We start from the raw sequence: 22,623 nt of genomic DNA, 5'->3' as shown, positions 1-22,623 counted from the left end.
TTCCAGCCCCGGCACCCAGGGGCAGGGGGAGATGTTTAGTGATGAAGGTTTTGGCTCAACATGAAACACTGAGTATTTCTCATAGTAAAATTAATACTTCAAATAATGATTATTGGCAAGATTGTCTCCTACCATTCTTCAATCTCATGCACTGGCTTGAAAACACTACCGCTGGTGGATGTCACGGGGTTGGTTCTATGGATGGGTCCCAGGCAGAGCATTTTTTGCATGCACTTCGCCTCACTGAATTAATTCACTTGCAGGTGAGTTCCTGCATCTCCTGAAGTGGCTTCAGGATTTCTTTATCTGGTTGCCTTGACCTTGCTATCCACACTGTCCCAACTCCATGTTCATTTGACCAAAGTTGCTGGAGAGTATCCAACACCTGGAAAGGCAGGTCCCTCCTTACAGAAAGATCATTCCAAATTGCCCGCCCCCCCCCCCCCGCCAAGAGGGTGCATCAAGGTCACCTGGAGGGTAGGCGGGACATGATGTATGTGTGTGGGGAGTCTCAAACACCAACACAGGGAACTGGGACCCCATCCCTGTCAACCAAGCCCAATGATGTGCAGGATCAGAAAGAGCCCCCCAGGAAATCCCATGGTCAGACAGACGAGGGCAGGGGGCAGACCTGCCCCCCCAAAACACTGGTGCACAGGTGGGCTGCAGACCACTGCTGGGGCAGGTGGTTGGGAGGTGAGGGGGGGTGACATTTTCTGTGAAGTCAATTTCAAGACACTTAAAACACACTTAAGAGTGGGGCACCTGGGTGGCTCAGTTGGTTAAGTGATTGCCTTCGGCTCAGGTCATGATCCTGGAGTCCCGGGATCGAGTCCCACATCGGGCTCCCTGCTCAGCAGGGAGTCTGCTTCTCCCTCTGACCCTCCCCCTCTCATGCTCTCTCTCTCTCTCATTCTCTCTCTCAAATAAATAAATAAAATCTTTAAAAAAAAATTCTAAAAAAAATAAATAAAACACACTTAAGAGAAACTTTGTAAATGATTTCGTTTCTCTTACAATTATTTCTCTCAGTCATTAGTATTTTTACTCTTCATGTTCCCTTCTCATTTAAGCCTCACTTTCCTGGACTGTGCAATGGGATCAAGGAGAACATTCTTGAAAGGGTGTGGGGATCTGGAGACGAAGCAGGCAAGGGGGCTCGCCAGTGAAACCCCTGAGAAAGCTTTACATCTGGGATCCCTGTTTCCATTCCCACCGGTTCATAAACACTCACTGGCTTGCTGCATGCCATGCACCCAGAGTGATGGCTTCAAATGGCCACACAAACACGGAAAGACCACCTTCCGCTTGAGCATTCTTCACAGTAAAGTGAATACTCTGAATATAATTATCAGCAGGGCTGTTTCATAGTATTCCCAGATCTCACTCAGTGGTTTGAAAATGCTACACCGGTGGATATTAGAGCGATCCATGGGTGGGATTTATGGGGTACCCCAAGTTTTGTTTGGCAAATTGATTTGGAGACCCAAGCCCCATGGTCTCCCACCCCCCACTGCCCCAACCTCTTGCCTCCCAAGGCAGAATCTAAAATCATATCACACCCTTCCCCTGCTCCCACTCTGCTGTGCCTCCTGCCACACTCAGAATAAAAATCCTAACTCCCGGGCGCCTGGGTGGCTCAGTTGGTTGGGCGACTGCCTTCGGCTCAGGTCATGATCCTGGAGTCCCTGAATCGAGTCCCTCATCGGGCTCCCTGCTCGGCAGGGAGCCTGCTTCTCCCTCTGACCCTCCCCCCTCTCATGTGCTCTCTCTCTGTCTCAAATAAATAAATAAAATCTTTAAAAAAAAAAAAAAATCCTAACTCCCCATCATGGTCCATGAGGCCCTGTGGGAGCGGGACACTGCCAACTTCCTTGACCTCCTCCTCCTCCTTCATTCCCCCCACCCTTGGCTCACTTCCACCAGCCTCCTCACATGGCCTCCCATACACCAGACTCACACCTGCCTCAGGACCTTTGCACTGGCTGTTCTCCCTGCATGGAACACTCTTCCCCTTACTTTCCAGTCAGTGGATTCTCTCCTTAGCCTTCATGTCTCAGCCTCCTGAGAAGCACTTCCAGCCGCACAAGATGGTGTCCTTACCATAGCATAGGACATGCACACAGTAGGTGCTTGTGAACATTGGCTGAACAACTGAGCAGCTCAAGCGTGGCCTAGGAACAAACGTAGACCTCAGTGCCCACTTCCCTCAACTATAAATGCGGGTTTGGACTAGCTGCTAGCTGGGACCTCTCTTTTCTTTTCATCCATTCCTACATTCAAAAGTAGCTCCTGGGGTGCCAAGGCTGGCTCAGTTGGAAGAGCACGTGACTCGATTTCAAGGTCATGAGTTTGAGCCCCATGTTGGGTGTAGAGATTACGTAAATAAACCTTTTAAAATAAATAAATAAAAGTAACTCCTCACTATTCACAATAATGAAGAGTTAGAGACAGCCCAAGTGTCCCTCAGTGGATAAAAGTATAAATAAAATGTGGTCTAGCCACACAATGGAATATTATTCAGCCATGAAAAGGAATGAAGCCCTGATTCATGCTACAATGTGGATGAACCATGAGAACAGCGTGCTGAGTGAAAGAAGCCAGACACAAAAGGCCACACAGTGTATGATTTCATGTATATGAAATGTCCAGAATAGCCAAATCCATAGACACAGAAAGTAAATTAGTGGTCGCCGGGGGCTGGAGTGGCTGCTAATGGGGATGGGATTTCCTCTGGGGTGATAGAAATGTTCTGGAACTAGATAGAGGTGGTGGTTGTAAAACATTGTGAACGTATTAAATGCCATTGAATTGTTCATTTTAAAACGGTTACTTTTTGGGGCGCCTGGGTGGCTCAGTTGGTTAAGCGACTGCCTTCGGCTCAGGTCATGATCCTGGAGTCCCGGGATCGAGTCCCGCATCGGGCTCCCTGCTCGGCAGGGAGTCTGCTTCTCCCTCTGACCCTCCTCCCTCTCATGCTCTCTGTCTCCCATTCTCTCTCTCAGATAAATAAATAAAAAATCTTTAAAAAAATAAAACGGTTACTTTTATGGTATGTAAATTTCATCTCAGTAAACAAAGAAAAGAGAGAAAAAAGTAATTCTTAACTGCATGGATGGTGGAGGGCAGGAGTCAGGGGCATAGCCTCCAGAGCCAGGTGATCACGTTTGTTCCTTCTTTCTACCATTCACTGGCTGGGTGACCTTGGGCAAGTCATTCACCTGCTCTGTGCCTCAGTTTTCTCATCTGTAAATGGGATTAACAGTGGTACCCATGTCAAAGGGAGGAAAAATAAAACAATATACATAAAAGGCATAGTGCCTAAAAATGGCTCAAAAGTTTATAACTTAAACTATATTTTAAAACATGTATGTGCTTCCTTTAAAAAAAAAATCAAAGCAATTTCTTCTGCCTAAAATGGAGCCTCAGGAATCGGATTTACACGCCCCCTCACCCCCGGTCTGGAACAACTGGGAAGAAATAGACAAAATGTGTAAAATAACACTTTTCAGACCTTGAGGAGTCAACACTGGGGTTCTAGAAAGGGTAAGAAGGCTACAGTTTGCAGAGCTGAGTCCTGGAAAGAAGATAGCTGGGGGGACAGGAAGGGGAGAGCTCGATCAATGCAGATTTCTTTTGAGGGTCTGAGAACTAATGGGCATATATGGGTGCTGAGACCAGGGACAGAGACACTTGAAAGGAGCAGAGGGAACAACCCTCAGAGTTCACAAAGGGTGTAAATACTTGGTGTTCCTACCAGCCAGAGTGGAAAAACTTCATAAGGAAGTGGAGAAAAATTAGCCCCACAATAAAGAACTATTCTGGTCCTGCCTTGCAAAACTTAACAGCAAGGCTGGAAAGGATCAAACTATATCCAGCAACTTAATTGTATCCCAGAACAAAGCTCAAGAACATGCAGAGGAAATTAAAAAGTATCCAGTGGGCCCCAAGGTGAAATTCACTAGGTCTGGCATTAAAATGAAACTTACCAGACAAGCAAAGAAGCAGAAAATTACAACCCATAATGAGGAGAAATATCAATTACTAGAAACAGGCCCAGAAACAACAGAGATGGTAGAATTAATTAATAGATAGACATTAAAACAGCAAATTTTAAAAATCCATATAGATCAAGTCTGAAGCGCCCTCCCATCCGCAGTCTAGGTCTCATCCCCAGACTTCACAGGTAAGTGCTGTTAACAGCACACACACCCATGCAGACCTATCTCCATCTATGATACATAGATGGAGGGGGAAAACTTTAGAATTTAGAAATGAATCTTCCCCTCTTCCCTAAGAAGAGACCCACCACGCTTTTTTTTCTCTTAAAAAGAAATCCAGGGGCTCCTGGGTGGCTCAGTTGGTTAAACGGCTAACTCTTTTTTTTTTTTTTTTAAAGATTTTATTTATTTATTTGAGAGAGAGAGAACGAGAGACAGAGAGCAGGAGAGGGAGGAGGGTCAGAGGGAGGAGGGTCAGAGGGAGGAGAAGCAGACTCCCCGCCAAGCAGGGAGCCCGATGCGGGACTCGATCCCGGGACTCCAGGATCATGACCTGAGCCGAAGGCAGAGGCTTAACCATCTGAGCCACCCAGGCGCCCCAAACGGCTGACTCTTGATTTTGGCTCAGGTCATGATCCCGGGGTCCTGGGATCGAGCCCTGCATCAGGCTCCCTGCTTAGCGGGGAGCCTGCTTCTCCCTCTTCCTGTGGCTCCCCCTGCTTGTGCTTTCTCTCTTTCTCTCTGACAAATAAATAAATAAAATATTTTAAAAAGGAAGGGAAGGGAAGGGAAGCAGGAAGCCATGGTCTGTATTAACTGCCTTACCTTTGGCTAGCTCCCTGAGCGCAGTCGCTAAAGGCATCCATTGTACCAACATCAGGCTCTCAGGAGGATAAATGGCTGCTCTTAGGCATCTGTCACTGAGTCTGGGGTCTGAGCACACTGTTCTCCACAGCCCAGGCTCTCCCCCTTGGAGATTCAGAATTTGGCTCCTTGCCAACCATACTTCTTCATTCGTTGAAAGCTGGGAACTATCCAGATTCCAATTTTACATCCTGCAGAACTTTCTGGAATTCCTCTCCCTGCGTTTTCTCCCCATCCTGATGGGAAATCTAAAACCTGCAGAGTTGATGCCCTCCACACACATACAAGTTACAGGAATTTCAAACTCACAACAGCCTGGCCAGGCCCGGATGTGTGAAGGCACCCAGTCTAGGGCCCTTCTCTGTTCCCCGGAATGATTAGTCCTGTCTCTTTGTTAAGATCTTGACATGTGGGGGACACGAGGCTGTACAAACTTTTCAGTTTTCACTTCAAACTTTTCATTTTTCATTCCCCGCACCCCCCCCCCCCGGAAAGTCATGCACTTGAAGGCAGGGAACACCTTTCCCAGGCCCAGGGCTGGATGCCCTAGCACTTTCAGCTCTGTTTCCCCTATGGCACTGCTAACATTTACTTAATATTTTCCTCAAATTCATTCACTTATTTTTTTTCCCTTAAATGAATTTAGCCTCATCCCAAGTGACAATATCCTTGAAGTTATGGGACTTGATGTGCTATTTATATGTGTTTCTTCTAAAACACATTGTACTAAATACATAAGCACCATAATATTACCATGTTTGCCCTACATACAGTGTGCATGTGTGTGTGTATTCTTTTCATGTATGAAATTCTTCAAAAACAATTTATGGTACTTCTCTCTTCCTCCAATAAAGTGTTTTTAAGTTACTCCTTTTAAAACTAACTCAAGTAATTTTTCTGAACACGGTATTTGAACTTTTTGCCTTCAGGCTAAAAACAACAAGAACTATAAGAAAATGCTTAGAGGCGCCTGGGTGGCTTAAGTGTCTGCCTTCGGCTCAGGTCATGATCCCAGGGTTCTGGGATCGAGTCCCATGTCCGGCTCTCTGCTCGGTGGAGAGCCTGCTTCTCCTTCTCCCTCTGCCTGCCACTCCGCCTGCTTGTGCGCACTCTCTCTGTGTGTCAAATAAATAAATAAAAATCTTTAAAAAAAAGAAAATGCTTAAACAAGTAAGCTCTCTTTTTGGAGAAGCATAGGTTAGCAATTCTGTAATTCCTTTCTGTTCATTCTTGGATTGAGCAAAGGAGTGAGCTGAGAATCATGGGAGCAGGGATTCCCCGCTGTCAGAGGAGAAAGCCCTGAGGGTGGAAATAAAAAACACGGAAGCAAACCAGGTCTTGTTGGATTAGAATTGGAAGTATCTGGGGGTGCCTGGGTGGCTCAGTCAGTTAAGCGTCTGCCTTCAGCTCGGGTCGTGATCCCAGGGTCCTGGGATCAAGTCCCATGTCAGGCTCCCTGCTCTGTGGAAACTGCTTCTCCCTCTGCTTCTGCCTCCCCCTCTCTCTCTCTGTCTCTCATAAATAAATAGATAGATAGATAGATAGATAGATAAATAATCTTTGTGTGGGGGGGGAAGAATTGGAGGTATCTGTGTAAACTCCAGGGTTTTAACACAGAAATGGGTACAGGTAAGGGTGTGTGTGTGTGTGTGTGTGTTTTCCTCCTCTGCCCACTGACAGAGCTCAGAGGTAATGACATTCCCAGTAGCAGTGAGCACACCCAGCAACCAGCTCCTGGTTTTTAAATGTTATTATTGAAGACAAGAATGAAGGCTTTTTGTCAAAATTGCTAATTTCAAGGCTGGAGCAGGGAAAGAACGTGGTTGAACCTGGAGTTCCCATAGGACCCATCAGTTCCCCTCCAAGGTATATGTATACCTAAGAGAAATGAAAACCTATGTCCACACAAAAACTTGTATATGAGTGTCCATAGCAGCATTGTTCACAACAACTAGAAGGTGAAAAGAACCCAAATATCCATCAAAGGATGAATGACTAGTCAAAATGTGCTATGTCCATACAGTGGAATATTATTTGGCCATAAAAAGGAATGAAACTTTGACACACACACACACACACACACAACAGTATGAATGAAGCTTGAAAACATGATGCTGAGTGAAAGAAGCCAGACATAAAAGGCTACATGTTGTATGATTCCATAGAAAATGTCCAGAACAGACAAATCCATAGACACAGAGAGTAACTTAGTCATTATCAGGCACTAGGGAATAAGAGGAATGGGGAGTGACAGTTAATAGCATGGGATTTCTTCCTGGAGTGATGAAAATGTTCTGGAATTAGATTAGTGGTGATGGTCGTATAATTCTGTGAATATACTAAAAAAAAAAACCCACAAAATTATATATTTCAAAAGGGTGAATTTTATGGTATGTGATTATATTTCAATAAGATTATATCTTGGATTTTTTAAAAAAATGACATGAAGCACCTGACATCCAACAGTCAGGTACAAGTAAGAAAAGAAAAAAGAAAGGGATGCGTGATCAATGCAGTGAAGGAGCCTGGATGGGATCGTGGAACAGAAGAAGGACATTAGTGGGAAAAATCCATGAAACCTGGGGTGCCTGGGTGGCTCAGTCATTAAGTGTCTGCCTTCGGCTCAGGTCATGATCCCAGGGTCCTGGGATCGAGCCTCTCATCAGGCTCTCTGCTCCGCGGGAAGCCTGCTTCTCCCTCTCCCACTCCCCCTGCTTGTGTTCCTGCTCTCGCGGTCTCTCTCTCTGTCAAATAAATAAATAAAATCTTTAAAAAAAAAATCCATGAAACCTGAATAAAGTCCAGAGTTTAGTTATAGTAATGGAGCAGTGTTGGGTTCTTCATTTTGAGAAATGTAGTAGTTACGTAAGATGTTAACACCAGGGGAAATCAAGTGAGGCATATACAAGAACTCTTTGTATTCTCTTTGTAATCTTTCTAAATTCCTAATTTAATTTCTAAAATTATTCTGAAATAAAGTTGATTTACAAAAAGTGAGCCTAGAAACAAAAAAAGAAAGATGTGCTCAGAGGACGGTGGGGATACAGCAAAAGGACACAGGAGCTAGCCTGAAGGGGCTGCCATAAGCCAAGTCTGGGACAATTTGAACCTCAAAATAGAGTAAGTGACTGTCACATATTGAGGACAGTAAGTATCCATGAGTCCACACAGATACAAACAGACTCCTAAAAGCAGAAGGTCATAAAAAATTTCAAAGGAAAGATGGAATTAGAAAACCACCATTTGGTAATCATCAACTAAAATACAACTGATTCAGGCAAGACTCACCAGGGGATGCTAAAAGGAGTGGGTGGAAGTCTAAAGAAGTATTTATATGGTTACAAAGTATCATGCTATGAAGTATGTATATGTACAAAGTATCATATTACAGGATACTTTTCAATTCAAAGGGCAAGATAGTAATATTGTAGGAGAGAAATCCACCAGATCTCAGCTTTATTTAGGAAGTGATCAAGGTCAACAACACCAGACACAACACTTCAAAATCTGGTGCCTCCTGATACAATGCACCAAGAAGGACACATCACTTCTGTGGGATTCCTGCCCAAACCAACAGCCTCAGTGTAGTCATGAGGAAACATCAAACAAACCACACCAAAAGACACTACGAAGGAGTGAGCAGTTCCCAGCAAACATCATCATGTTTGACACAAAGAAAGACTGAGGAACTTTCCAGATTACAGGGGATTAAAGAGATGGAACAACTGAACACAACATACAATAGGATTTTCTTTATCATTAACAAATTAATGATTAAAGAATAAATTATTAATAATTAATTGATGAGTTATATTAATTAATATATAAATATATATTAGCAAATAAATATTAATAAGGCAGTCGGTAAAATCTGAATAAGGGCTGTAGATTGTACAATTTTATCTATGTTAAATGAGTCTGATTTTAATCATTGTGCTGAGGCTGTGTTTTAGGAAATACACAATGAATTATTTAGGGACCAAGGGGTATCATGTCTGCAATTGACCTTTAAATGACTCAGAACAGGGGCTGGCTCAGTTGGTTAAGCATCTGCCTTTGGCTCAGGTCATGATCCCAGAGCCCTGGGATCGAGCCCCACATCTGGCTCTTTGCTCAGTGGGGAGCCTGCTTCTTCCTCTCTGCCTGCAGCTCCCCTTGCTTGTGCTCTCTCTTTTTCTCTCTCTCTGTCAAATAAATAAAATCTTTTTTATTTATTTGACAGAGAGAGAGACCGCGAGAGCAGGAACACAAGCAGGGGGAGTGGGAGAGGGAGAAGCAGGCTTCCTGGCGAGCAGGGAGCCCGATGTGGGGCTCAATCCCAGACCCCGGGATCATGACCTGAGCCGAAGGCAGACTTAACTACTGAGCCACCCAGGTGCCCCCAAATAAATAAAATCTTTAAAAAAAAGAAATAAAATAAATGACTCAGGACAGGGGCACCTGGCTGGCTCGGTGGGTAGAGCATGTGGCTCTTGATCTTGGGGTCATGAGTTCGAGCCCCATGCTGGGTGTAGAGACTGCTTCAATAAATAAACCTTAACAAATAAATAAATAAATGACTTGGAACGGGCAATTCCTCGAACAATTAAACAACAGAATTATAATATGATCCAGCAATTCCATTTCTGGGTGTATATTCACAAGAATTGAAAGCAGGCTCTTAAAGAAATATTTGTATGCCCATGTTCACAGTTTATAGTCACTATAGCTAAGACGTGGAAGCCACCCAAGTGTCTATCAATGGATGAATGGATAAGCAAAATGTGGTCTATCCATATGATGGATATTATTCAGTCTTAAAAAAGGAAAGAGGGCGCCTGGGTGGCTCAGTTGGTTAAGCGACTGCCTTCGGCTCAGGTCATGATCCTGGAGTCCCGGGATCGAGTCCCGCATCGGGCTCCCTGCTCGGCAGGGAGTCTGCTTCTCCCTCTGACCCTCCCCCCTCTCATGTGCTCTCTCTCTCAAATAAATAAATAAAATCTTTAAAAAAAAAAAAAAAAAAGGGAAAGAAATTCTGACCCAGGCTACAACATGGATGAAGCTTGAGGACATTATGCTGATTGAAATCAGCCAGTTGCAAAAGGACAAACACTGTATGGTTCCACACATAGGAGGTCCCTAGAGTTGACAAATTCATTACCGACAGAAGACAGAATGGAGGGGCTGGGGATGAGGGAGGGGAACGGGGAGTTAGTGTTTAATGGGGACTGAGTATGGGAAGATGGGAAAGTTCTGGAGAGGGATGGTGGTGATGGTTGCAAGACAGTGTGAATGTGCTTAATGCTGCCGAACTGTACACTTAAAAATTATTAAGATGGTAAATTTTATGTTATATATATTTTACCACAATAAAATAAAATGATTTAGAAGTCAATTTTTTTTTTACATTATACTTATCTACCTAATTTATCCTTAGAGAAAGAGCAAATGTAATATAATGTTAACATTTGGGGAAATCTGGGTAGGAAAGGACTTCTCTGCCCTATTCTTATAACTTGTCAAAATTTTCATTTCACTGGAATGAGAAGAAAGACAGTTCCTTCTTCTCCCCCCAGGGCTGGGAGAAGTCTCCAGGAAAGGCTTTCTCTGGCATGAGGTAAATAATCTCATCTATCTTTACATGCTCTCACCATGACTCCACTCTTTCTGACCCTCCCAACCCCCCACGACTCTAATTCCACCTCCCCCCTTTTATTTTCCTGTGGCCCTGGCAGACCTTTCTGGCAACAGAAAATATGTTAAAAGGCCAGGAATTAAAAGAATCCATCTCCCAGGCTTAAGGACTTAAAAGGATCACCTTTACTTGTTTGGGTCCAGCTGGGGACTTGTCCCTCAGTTGAGCCTACTGTCCACGGGTCAGGCCAACCACAAACCCAGGCACTGCACTTGGTGAAACCACCTCTGTGGGCACGGGGGGGAGGAAAGGATGCTAACTCGATTAGTGACCAACCCAAGAAACCTTCTCTGGGGCACAATAACCACCGACCCCACCCTGTGGTCACCATGACATGTGATGTGCCGGGGGGCCTGGGTGACTCAGTTGGTTAAGCGTCTGCCTTTGGCTCAGGTCATGATCCCAGCGTCCTGGGATCGAGTCCCACATCGAGCTCCCTGCTCAGGGAAGCCTGCTTCTTCCTCTCCCTCTGCCTGTCACTCCCCCTGCTTGCTCTCTCTCTCTCTCTCTCTGTCAAATAAATAAAAATCTTAAAAAAAAAAAAACCAAAACACGTGTGATGTGCCAAGGCTGGATGCCTGGCTTGGAACAGCAAACCCTCCCATGGATCCTCTCTGCCCGGCAGAATGGGAAGTCTGCGCTGAGCAACCTCACTTGCCCAGGGCAAGTCAAGGGTTGTCCCCACTGGGTGATGTTTCTTTGAGCATTAGTGGGATGGCCACATGCCCACATCAGTTCTCAGTAGTAGGAAATGAGCTGACATAACCCGGAGGCCAGAGACTGAGTCACCTCCTTTTTCCAACTTTTTTTTTTTTTTTTTAAGTAGGCTCCACGCCTCATGTGGGGCTCGAACTCACTACTCTGAGATCAAGAGTCACATGCCCTACCGACTAGGCCAGCCAGGTGCCCTGTGAGTCACCTTCTTGTCCTCACCTTTGCTCCTCATATCCTCTGGGTCCTCACCTATCTCCCCTCTCATCTGGGGAAAAAAAATCTAAACTAAGAAAACTGCCACCATAGGGACACCTGGGTGGCTCAGTGAGTTAAGCGTCTGCCTTTGGCTCAGGTCATGATCCCAGTGTCCTGGGATCGAGCCCTGCGTCAGGCTCCAAGCTCAGCGGGGGGCCTGTTTCTCCCTCTCCTACCCACTCGTACTCTCTCTATCTCTCTTTCTCTCTCAAATAAAATTTTTAAAATTAAAAAAAAAAAAAGGGTGCTTAGGTGGCTCAGTTGGTTAAGCGACTGCCTTCGGCTCAGGTCATGATCCTGGGGTCCTGGGATCAAGTCCCGGGATCGAGTCCCGCGTCGGGCTCCCTGCTCGGCAGGGAGTCTGCTTCTCCCTCTGGCCCTCCCCCCTCTCATGCTCTATCTCATTCTCTCTCTCAAATAAATAAATAAAATCTTTAAAAAAAAAAAAAACTGCAACCAAAAATATACCACCACCACCCACCCTGCTCCAACCCTGGCCCACAGCATTCCCACAGTCAGGCATCCACCTGTTCACCAAAGACCCTGAAAGGAGTGTCCCTCTTGGTTCACTATTGAAGCCCCCCAATGCCAATGTTGAGTGGGAGGAGGGGGTAAGTAGGGAAAAGAGCCAGCTGCCCTTCCCACCACCAATTCAGGCTAGGCGAGAGCTGCCAGCACATGGGGGACACAGAGGCTGTGCCATTCTGTTCATTTGCAGCTTGAGACCAGTCAAAACTCATCTAAGCTGACTGAGGTCAGGACAGCAGCTGCCTCCGGGGCAGGGTGGGGGACGCTGGGGAAGAGATGGGGGGCAAGAGGGAACATAAGAGGTTGGTGGAAATGTTCACCATCTTAACTGAAGCAGCAGTGACATGTGTATAAATACTCTTCACTGGGCGCCTGGGTGGCTCAGTTGGTTAAGCGACTGCCTTCGGCTCAGGTCATGATCCTGGAGTCCCGGGATCGAGTCCCGCATCAGGCTCCCTGCTCAGCGGGGAGTCTGCTTCTCCCTCTGACCCTCCTCCCTCTCATGTGCTTTCTCTCTCTCATTCTCTCTCTCTCAAAATAAATAAATAAAATCTTTAAAAAAAAATACTCTTCACTGCAGTGACAGGGGGACTGAAGATCTGTATGTGTCACTTTATGCAAATTACAAGGCAATGGAGGGGAAGGAGCAAGCTATAAAGTTCAGCCGGAGTTATCAGAAGTGGGTGGCCTGTGATCTAGCTAAACTCTTGCCTCTGGGCACTTTCTGTTCCAACAGAGCTGGGCAGTTCTCCTGGGGGAGGAGGGGAGTGGCAGCATCCCCCAAGTCCCACGATGCTGCAGCGAGCGCAGCCACCAAGCACACACCGTGAAAGGAACAGGGCTCATGCGCCCCAGACGGCGCATTGTCTACACCCCAGTCTACCTGACAAGACCCCGCCGCGAGGCCGCATCTGACCGATTCCCTTGACCCCGCAACAAAGACCCCCTTTGTTCCCTGGTTAATATCCTTAGCAGGTCTGTCTAGACTCACTGTGGCAGTAATTGTCCCGTGATGTCACCAGGACCTGTGACCCAGCTCCTCCTCGCTGCGCTTGGGCAGGGAACACTCCAGACGGCCCCAAGCCAAGGGGGTCCCGGCCCTTGACACCCACCTGAGCCTCCTAGGAAGAGAGAGACCTGCAACCAGTGTCCACATCCACCACCCTAGACCTGGGGGAGACAAGACGCTCCAAAAATGCAGTCAGTCCTGTGGGAGGTGCTTAGGGGCAGTGCCATGCTAGGGAATGATGAAAAGGGGTGCCCTCTGTCCCCCACACTCCCACCTCTCCAGTGTGGCTGGTGGAAAATAGTTCATTCTCCATTAGAGCACAAGTTCACCCAAGGCATGAAGAAAGAAGGTCAGATGAGAGAAAGGGACAGAGGAGGTGGTGGGGACAGGAGAGAGAAGAGAGAGGGAAAGACAGAGACACAGAGAGATGGACAGAGAGAGAGATGGAGACATAAGGGAGAGAGACAGAGAGAGACCCACAGAAAGGCCAAATAAAACTGAGAGAGAGAGACACAAGGGGAGAAAGACAGAGAGGTGGAGAGAGATATGGAGACACAAGGGGAGAGAGGGAGAGACCAGAGGGAGGCTGACAGAGACAGAGAGACAGAGAAGGGGAGAGACAAGAGAAGTTAGCTGGTCCCTGAGAGAGGAGGGGTTCCTTCTACAGGTGACAGCTTGGGCTTCTGAAAAATCTATGGGGACAGGAAGTTAACTGCTGCTCACTCTGGGTAACAAAACTCCCATCTTCAGCTTGAGGTGATCAACATGAACTGCCACATGCAACTCATGTCTGGATCACACCAAGAACACTCGAAGCCATATTTTCGTGAGGGATAGACTGGACCCATCCAATGGGACACCTTTTCATGTGCAAGTCTGTTTTATCCAGGTCAACTAAAACACACCAAGGGCAGCTCGCAGCAACCCCACAGACAGATCCTGCAGACACCGTGCTGCGCAGAAGGCACCAGAGCCAAGCGCAACTCCATTGACGCCAAGTTCTAGAACAGGCGACACCCACAGCAGCAGAAAAAAAAGAAAAAGTCAGCAGAGATGTTTACACCTGGGGGGAAATAGCTATGAAGGGCCACAAGGAGCTTCTGTGATGAGAAAGGGGCCGGGAATGTTCTAGATCTTGATCCAGAGCCGGGTGGCACAGAGGTGAACATTCGTAAAATTTCGTGGAGCTACACTGACGCGCTCACTCAGAGTATGTTTGTGCAACTCCAGCTTTTTGTTTTGCTTTGGTTTTAAAGAGGAACAATCACATCTGGGAAGGTTGGTGTCTTCTTTTTATCCATGGAATGGTAGAGAATCCTCTCTTCTTGTTTCACAAGCTTGAGGAAGAAAATGGAAAGTCTTCCAGAGGCGAGGTCTGGCAAGATGGGTGACCAAAATATAAGGGGTATTTCCCTTCCTGCAGCAGGATGAAAAAGCTGCCATCCTCCACCATCCGCATCCCAAAGCTCAGAGGGATTTCCAAAGATTGTTTAATTGATTTTTCTCCTATTTAGATGCAGATCATAGTGTCTGGGGCCCAGGAATTCAGACACACGGCTTTGTGTCCACTCAGCCCCGTGAAGGCTCCTGTCTGAAACTCGCACAAAGCCAGACACACAACGTCTTCAGAAACACGCTGTTTCCTTTTTGTCTGGGGCTCCAGGGAGCGGGTGCAAGGAGCAGAGCATCCGACACGCTCCCATCTGCAGGGTCCTGGGGACCCCGTCCCTCTGTCCTGCTCACAAAGTGGGGTGAATTTTTTTTTTTAAAAGAAAAGTAGCCAAGATTTTGAGGTCTCTACTAGGGCTGATATAAAAGGTGGGGGGATCCCCAAAACTAGGGCTTGACACATTGAGGTTTCAACTTGGATTTTTTTCCAAATTCAGGGCTCTGGAGTGAAAAGCAGGGGATGCTTTAAATCAAGCAGCTAATGGGCTTGGATTAACATGAGTTTGGCTCCGGTCTCTGCAGATCTGATTTATATAAGGAGAAAACGTTTCTCTCTTTCTCTCTCCCCATTGTTCCCGTCTGTCTCTCCAAATGCCCCATCTGACAAAGAAAGTGGAAGGCTTGCAGGCTGACAACCTGCTCAGGACAGTGGGAAAGACACCCTCCCCCCCAATTTGCAGTCTTCTCTGCCCCCGGCTGCTGGGAAGCAACAGTGAGGATCACTATACCCTCTCTACAAGGTTAATACATCCGCCAACATCCCTGCCTGGTCCCCCTAAACCTGGGGGCACTTTTGAGTCACTGCCGCTCCAGTTTCCTGGCTGTGTGAACTCAGATAACTCTCTGGGGGCCTCAGTGGCCTAATCAGGAACGTGGGCACAAGAATGAGTACACCCAACCATGCAAAGTTTGTGAGGCAAATTCAGAGTGCTCGGTGCACAGCAAGCCAACAAGTGGAAGTTATACGGGTCACCATTTGGAAAGATGTGGATACCAGACTTATATATTTTGCAGGAAGCTTCAAGGGAGCCGTTCTCTTCGTAGATTCCTTCCTCTCTTTGGTGCCATATATTTCCAGGGCGGGGGAGCCCAGCCCTGAGTCTGATTCCTACCCTCCAGATCTGAGTTACCTGGACTGCAATCCAGCTGGCGTTCACGGTGTGTTCTCCAAAAGGGCCAAATCCTGAAAGAGCAAACAGTAAAAGCAGCATGTTAACACCCAGTGACCTTTTTTAGCCTGCCCAGGGTTGGTTTGCTGCCTCCACCTGGCAGGACGGAACAGGGAATTTTGGCAGCTGCCTGCCACCAGGGCCAATGTCAGGGGCCTGGTCCCGCGATCTGGGGTACACCCAGGGCCCTTCAGAGCCCCTCCCCCCCACTGCTCTTAACTGCTTTTAACTGTCCTTTCTTGTCTTCACCTTCACCCGACCCTCGTGCCTGGCAAGAGGCCAGTGGCCTCCTTTTGCCCCAGAAAGGGCTGGCCTTTTCCCTTCTCGATTTTTCCACTATCCCTGACCCCATCTATAATTATCTTATTACTGTCTTTGTGCAGGGCCTCTGTGCTCCGTGAATCACCATGAAGTGAGGAATGGCCCTTAAGGGAAAGGTGTGGGTGTCTCCCAGGCCAGACTGTCCAGACACCATCCTGCCAGGCTCCTCCCCGCTTCTTGAACTCCAGGCCCCACTTACAAACTGAGGGAGTGGTCTGAGGATGCACTAAGTGTCCTGCATGCACTGTGGCCTTCAGCCTCACTGAATCCTCTTTCAGGCAAGGCTGTTTCATGGACCCCTTTTACAGGAGCCGGACTAAGGCAAAGACAGGGTGGAAACCGCTGCCTAGGGTCACACAGCGAGAAGGCAGAAGAGCTGGGATTCAAAACCAGACCCATGAGAGTACACAGCTCTTCTATTCTAATCACCCTGTCACCCTGCCTAGAAATGAACATCTCCAAGAGAGCCTGCCCTGGAAGTGTGGGTCACTCCAGCTGGACTGAGGGTCCCAGGTGGTGTCATGGCCCTGGGAGAGATGCTGTGCCTTGGAGGCAGGACCTCTCCACTCCTTCTCTTCTCCTGCATAGACTAAGTAGGAGTCCCAGCTCAGCCACCTAGAAACAGGGTGACCTCTGTAAGCCTCAGTTTCCCCTGTGCAAAACGGAGATGGTACAGATGTAATGAATTCATGCAAGGAAAATGCCCAGTCCGGTGGCTGCCTGCAGAATCCAGCACTGGAGGAGCAAATAACCAGATACAGAAGGGCTGGGGGGGGGGGGGGGGGTGGGGCGGCAGCAACTCTCCCCGCAATTACACACACCTGTTAAGTGAGTGCCTTCTTCTACCTTCCTGGGAATTCCAGGATCAGCCTCACCCTCCCGAGGCCAGAAAACACTTGTGTGAACCTTAGCTGGATCTCGCACTCTGACCCCTCCAGACAGCGGGTCAAAATGCCCCCCAACCAGAGGCCCGGCGTTAGTTGATGCCCACGTGGCCCCGAGGCGGAGTCTTCTCGAGGAGGAACAGTTTCAGGGAGTTGGTGACAGCAGGGACGGGCTCACCCATAAACAGCCGGAGGCGGGGGGTGGGGTGGAGATTTTGACCCACACGGTCCTGGTGACAACAGGGAGAGCGGCCGGCCCCCCGAGGTCCCCCGACCTCCACCTGTTCTTGCCTCGGGAGAACAGCCCCCCATTAGCACAGGGCTGGGGGGGCAGTGGCTGGCAGGAGGTTCATTGTCACTGGGGCACTTCCTGCCCGCAAATCGGCCTTTGTCCCCTGGGGCCGTGGGTGGGGACAGGCCCGACCTCGGGAGGGGCAGGGAGAAGTCAAGTCCTGCCCACCGGCCGGTCAGACGGAACAGACAGGTACCCAGAGGACCACTGTCCTCACCCGGGGAAGGAAGGACGCCCGAGGGGCCTGTTCTACGCGGGGCACTTGACCGGACCCCCACACCCCTGCTTGCCCCGACCCCTGACAGTGCGACCATAAGGGCGCCCCTTCTCCACCTTCTACGTGTTGCGCCGACTGAGCTGGGCGATGACATCTTCCAAACCTGGGAGGACTTCTAGCACCTTCCCCTCCCGGGCCACCGCGCCTCTGCCAACCCTGCCGGCTCTGGAGCCGCCCAACCCGCCCCTGCCCGCGGTCGCTGTCGCCACGGCCGCCATCAGCGTACCCGTCACCACCACCGCCTTCCTGGGTTGCTCCATGGCGGGCTCGGGCTGCGCCTCGGACCCGCTCCTGTCGGGACTAGCGAGTCGGCCGCCGCCCCCGCCGCCAGGACCCCGCGCCGCCCCGCCCCCGGCCCCGCCCCGCCCCCGGCCCCGCCCCGCCCCCGGCCGGGCCGCTCAGCGTGCGCGCCCCCGGGCCTGAGACGCAGCGTGCGCGCCCCGACCCCGACACTGTCCCGCGGGACGCCGGACTCCCCACCTTCTCCAAGCTCAGTTTCCCCACCTGTAAGATGGGGACAGTTCGTTTCGTACGACGTGGCCGCTTGAACTCAGTGAGTCAGGCGCTCCGACGAGCCGGTCATTTATTCCGCGTGTTCACTGAGCACCCACTGTCTGCCCACTTCTGGGAGTTATCTGGCTCCCTCCTCCGCCACCTCTCTGTAAGACCCCGTTATTCACTACATTTTTTAGAGGAAGAACCTGAAGCATGCATGGTTCGTAGGGCCGCTCGACTAGAGCCTCCTGGAGTCAGAGAAGTGGCATGCCTGTGGGCCAGGGAGTTGAGAGGGGAACGGAATAAAGTGAAAACCCAGCACCACAGTAAGGTGTTGCCGAAAAGTCTTCTACAGGCTCCCATTTTGCAAAGAAGGAGGCTGATGTGGCTCCACAGACCTCGGCCTCCCCTCTCTCCATCTCCCCAACACTCATCCACTTCTAGCCCCAACAGTCCTTCAAGGGCCTAGTGGAGTCCCACCCCAGGGCCTTTGCACTTGCTGTTGCTTCTGCCTGGAGCATGCCCTGCAGGTTATCTGCAAACCGAGCTGCTTCTCTTCCTTCAGAGGTCAGCTGAACTTCACCTCTTCCTAGGGGTTCTACTTCCCCTACCTTCCCCCACCCCACCCCTCACCCTCCGTGAGTAGGTCCATCTCCTTTCCTTGCTTCATCCTCTTTGTAGCAGTGATCACACTCCATTATAGACACTGCTTTTCTGATTTGTTTCCCATTTTTTCTGACATAGGGATTAGGACTTCCAGGGCAAGGATGTGTCCCCATTATAGCCATGTCAATGCACCCAATATGTGTCTGGCATACAGTAGGTCACCCACTAATATTGATCAGAGACCAGAATTTCTCCAAATACAGCCAAAAAAATAAAGCTCAGTTTCTGGCCACATCATCAGAAAACAGGGCTAAACCTTGGACTTGGGTCAACTGACATCTCATTCCAAGCAGCCTTGGCCTGGGATTAGCTAGGGTGCCAACTCAAGAGCCATCTGCCTCTGGCCCTGGCCTCGGAATACCCAGGGCAGAGTTCACTGGACTGGCCCGGAGCCCTGGTTTGTGAGCACAAACCAGAGGTCACATACTCAGTGGCTATTTTGGTCTCTGGCAGCTTCAGGTAGAATTCAGAAAATCTGAGAGCTGGCCTGCACCAGCTGTGAGAACAAGACCCAAACCAAGTGGGAGAAGAGAAAAGAACAAGGATCACGTTTCATAACTCCAGTGTGTAATAAGTGTCTGCACATGTTGCTAGAAGCCAGGGTTGTGGAGGGAGGGAAACCACATCATTTTCCCTCATCCCACCATACAAAAGGGAGGAAGCATATATAACATCCAGAGTCAGTGCTGATGGGAAGAAACTGAGTCACACACTGCTGAGACTGGATGGGAGAAAGGCTCAGATACACAGGTAGCCCAAACTACACTCAGGCCCTGTCTGAGCACATCACTGGGGTTTTCTTTCTTAATCTCACAAAACCCTTCAAGGGAGGACTGTTCTTATCCCATTTTTCAAGTATGGAAACTGAGGCCCAGAGCAGCTCAGTCATTTGTCCCAGGATCACATATGGGAGGGACGGGGATTTGGAGCAAGAGTACATAGGCTTGTCTTTAGGGAGGACAAGCAGCCCCCAAAATATCCCGACTGGCGCTTCCAAGGTCTGTGCTCAAGGATCTGCTTTGCAACAGTGGCAGGATAGATGAAGGAGTAGGGAGAAATAGAGGGCACCTTAAAAAAAAAAAAAGCAAGATGGGGGTGCCTGGGTGACTCAATCTTTTAAGCGGCCAACTCTTGATTTTGGCTCAGGTCATGATTTCATGGGCCTGGGATCAAGCTCCATGCTCAGCAGGGAGTCTGCTTGAGGATTCTCTCTCTTCCTCTCCCTTTGCCTCTCCCCCCACTCACATGCACACTCATTCTCTCTCTTTCTCAAATAAATAAATCTTCAAAACAAAACAAGATGGTTACTTTGGAAAGACAAGTGCAATAAAGGGCTGCTACCACATAGAAAAGCTTGGCAGTTCCTCAAGAATTTCAACAAAGTTACCAGAGGACCAGCAATTCCACTCCTAGGTATAAACCCCAAATAATTGCAAATAGGTGTCAAACAAATACTTGTACGTGAATGTCCATGACACCATTCAGTTGCCAAAAGGTCAGTACAAACAAACAAACGTCCGTCAATGGATGAATGGGGAAACAAAATTGGTCCATCCAGGAATGGAATATTACTCAGCCATAAAAAAGAAGGGAGTTCTGATACACGCATGGATGAACCTTGAAAACATCATGCCTACTGAAGGAAGCCAGTTACAAAAGGCCACAGGGTGTAGGATTCCACTTATATGAAACCTCCAGAACAGGGAAGTCCATAGAAACAGAAAGGAGATTAATGGTTGCCAGGGGTTGGGGGAGGAGGGCAGGGAGCGACTGCTCATGGGGATGGTGTTTGCTTTTGGGTGATGAAAATGTTCTGGAACTAGATAGAGGTGATGGTTGCACAACCTGGTGAATGTATTTAATGCCAATGAATTGTACACTTTTTTTTTTTTAAGATTTTATTTATTTATCTGACAGAGAGAGACACAGCGAGAGAGGGAACACAAGCAGGGGGAGTGGGAGAGGGAGAAGCAGGCTCCCCGCAGAGCAGGGGCCCGATGCGGGACTCGATCCCAGGACCCTGGGATCATGACCTGAGCTGAAGGCAGTCGCTTAACCAACTGAGCCACCCAGGTGCCCTGAATTGTGCACTTTAAAATGGTTTTAGTGGTAAGTTTTATGTTATGTGCATTTTATCAGAAAGAAAGGAAGAAGAAAAGGAAGGAAGAGAGAGAGAGGGAGGGAGGGAGGAAAGGAAGGAAGGAAGGAAGGAAGGAAGGAAGGAAGGAAGGAAGGAAGGAAGGAAGGAAGGAAGAAAAGAAAAGAAAAGAATAGAGGGGCTCCTGGCTGGCTCAGTCGGCAGAGTATGCAACTCTTGATCTCGGGGTCCTAAGCTCAAGCCCCAAGTTTGGTGTAGATTTACTTTAAAAATAAATAAATAAATACAATATTAGAAAAAGAAAAGCCAGCGTGGAAGCATTTATGGAATGAAAAGCAAATGTAAAAGTTAGAAAGACAAACACAAATGTGTTTGCAAATGCAGAAAATATCTCAGGAAGGAAAAGCAAGAAATTGATAATACCTTTGAGGAGAGAACCAGGGTGGGGGTGTGTGTGAAAGTGGGGGCGGAGGGGGAACACTACCAATGCTTCTTGCACACAGCACATACATCAACTACAGGGTTCCGCAGCTATCTGAAAGTAGAGCATTTCCGTGAAACCCGTAGTAAGCAGAGATGGCCAAGAAGCCATCAACATTCATTTATATGGAAAAAATTTTGAGCATTCCCAGACCCCCCAAAATAACCTCTCTCAGGCTTTTCTGGTACCTGAGGACACGTCCTGTTAATGGATGCACAAAATAAGTCAAAATAAAACCCAGATGCTCACAGCCACAGTTCAATGCTCTGGCAGCTCGATGCTGGGATGCTGAGGGGAATTCTCAGAGGAGGACCCTGGCTGCCTCTATCAGGACTTGCTGAAGAACAAACACTGAAGGCTAGCTTCGCTTTTCACCCTTTTCCTTAGAGCAGAAGTCCCTTCCGATTTCTTTCAGTTAGGGATAACAGGTACTAATGTGTAGGTATTTTGTGAAATCAAGTGGGATAATGTGAACTTTTGAAATGTTGGGTATACCTGTGCTCAGAAATAAATACAATACAAAAACTTTTGCTTTTAAAAAATGCCACTAGGGACGCCTGGGTGGCTCAGTCAGTTAGGTATCTGCCTTCGGCTCAGGTCCTGATCCAGGATCCTGGGATCGAGTCCCACATCGGGCTACTTGCTCAGCAGGGAGCCTGCTTCTCCCTCTGCCTGCTGCTCCCCCCTGATTGTGCTCTCTCTCTCTCTGACAAATAAATAAATAAAATCTGAGCGCCTGGGTGGCTCAGTTGGTTAAGCGACTGCCTTCGGCTCAGGTCATGATCCTGGAGTCCCTGGATCGAGTCCCGCGTCGGGCTCCCTGCTCGGCAGGGAGTCTGCTTCGCCCTCTGACCCTCCCCCTTCTCATGTGCTCTCTCTCATTCTCTCTCTCTCAAATAAATAAATAAAATATTTTAAAATAAATAAATAAATAAATAAAATCTTTAAAAACAATGCCACTAGAGTGTTGTTGTTGTTTTTAGGGGGAGAGGGGGCAGAGGGAGAGAGAAAAGCTTAAGCAGGCTCCCTGCCCAGCGCAGAGCCTGATGCCAGGCTCGATCTCACAACCCTGAGATCATGACCTGAGCTGAAATCAAGAGTCAGAACCTTAACTGACTAAGCCACCCAGGTGCCCCAGTGTTTTTTCTTTAATTGCGGTAAAATACACACAACATAAAATTTGCCGTTTTTAAGTGTACCGTTCAGTAGTGTTAAAAGAACATTCACGTTGTCATGCAATTAATCTTCAGAACTCTTTTCATCTTGTAAAACTAAAACTCTGTCCCCATTAAATGCTAATTCCCCATCCCCTGTCCCCCAGCCCACCATTCTACTTTCTGTCTCTATGAATATGGCTACCTTAGGGACCTCATATAAGTAGAATCTACAGTCTTTGTCTTTTTGCGACGGGCTTATTTCAGTTAGCACCGTATCCTCAAGGTTCAC

The 22,623-nt window shown here is 48.2% G+C and overlaps 1 protein-coding gene across 6 annotated transcripts in view; it reads right to left on the bottom strand.

Annotated features, from left to right (window-relative positions):
• Positions 1 to 17,778, bottom strand: part of PGPEP1 (pyroglutamyl-peptidase I) — a 29,730-nt gene extending 11,952 nt beyond the window's left edge. For 2 of the 6 annotated variants that reach the window (XM_031017144.2, XM_031017142.2), the window contains exons 1-3: positions 17,664 to 17,739; positions 15,625 to 15,677; positions 3,109 to 3,246 (exon numbers count right to left, since the gene is read on the bottom strand). Coding sequence is in view for 2 of the 6 variants with exons in the window: in XM_006746399.3 (XP_006746462.1) it covers positions 15,625 to 15,677; positions 17,664 to 17,697 (87 nt within the window). In the remaining 4 variants the exon portion in view is untranslated. Of the gene's footprint in view, positions 1 to 3,108; positions 3,247 to 13,027; positions 13,158 to 15,624; positions 15,678 to 17,663 lie in introns of all 6 variants that reach the window. The other 4 variants (XM_006746399.3, XM_081815530.1, XM_081815528.1 and 1 more) reach the window with 3 other exon arrangements.
• Positions 17,779 to 22,623: the final 4,845 nt, after the last annotated feature.

Source organism: Leptonychotes weddellii, chromosome 1 (genome assembly GCF_054177405.1).
Source record: "Leptonychotes weddellii isolate Sample4059 chromosome 1, ASM5417740v2, whole genome shotgun sequence".
Lineage (NCBI taxonomy): Eukaryota > Metazoa > Chordata > Mammalia > Carnivora > Phocidae > Leptonychotes > Leptonychotes weddellii.
The sequence above is the reverse complement of the archived record's forward strand: the minus strand, read 5'-3'. Positions and strand labels throughout refer to the sequence as shown.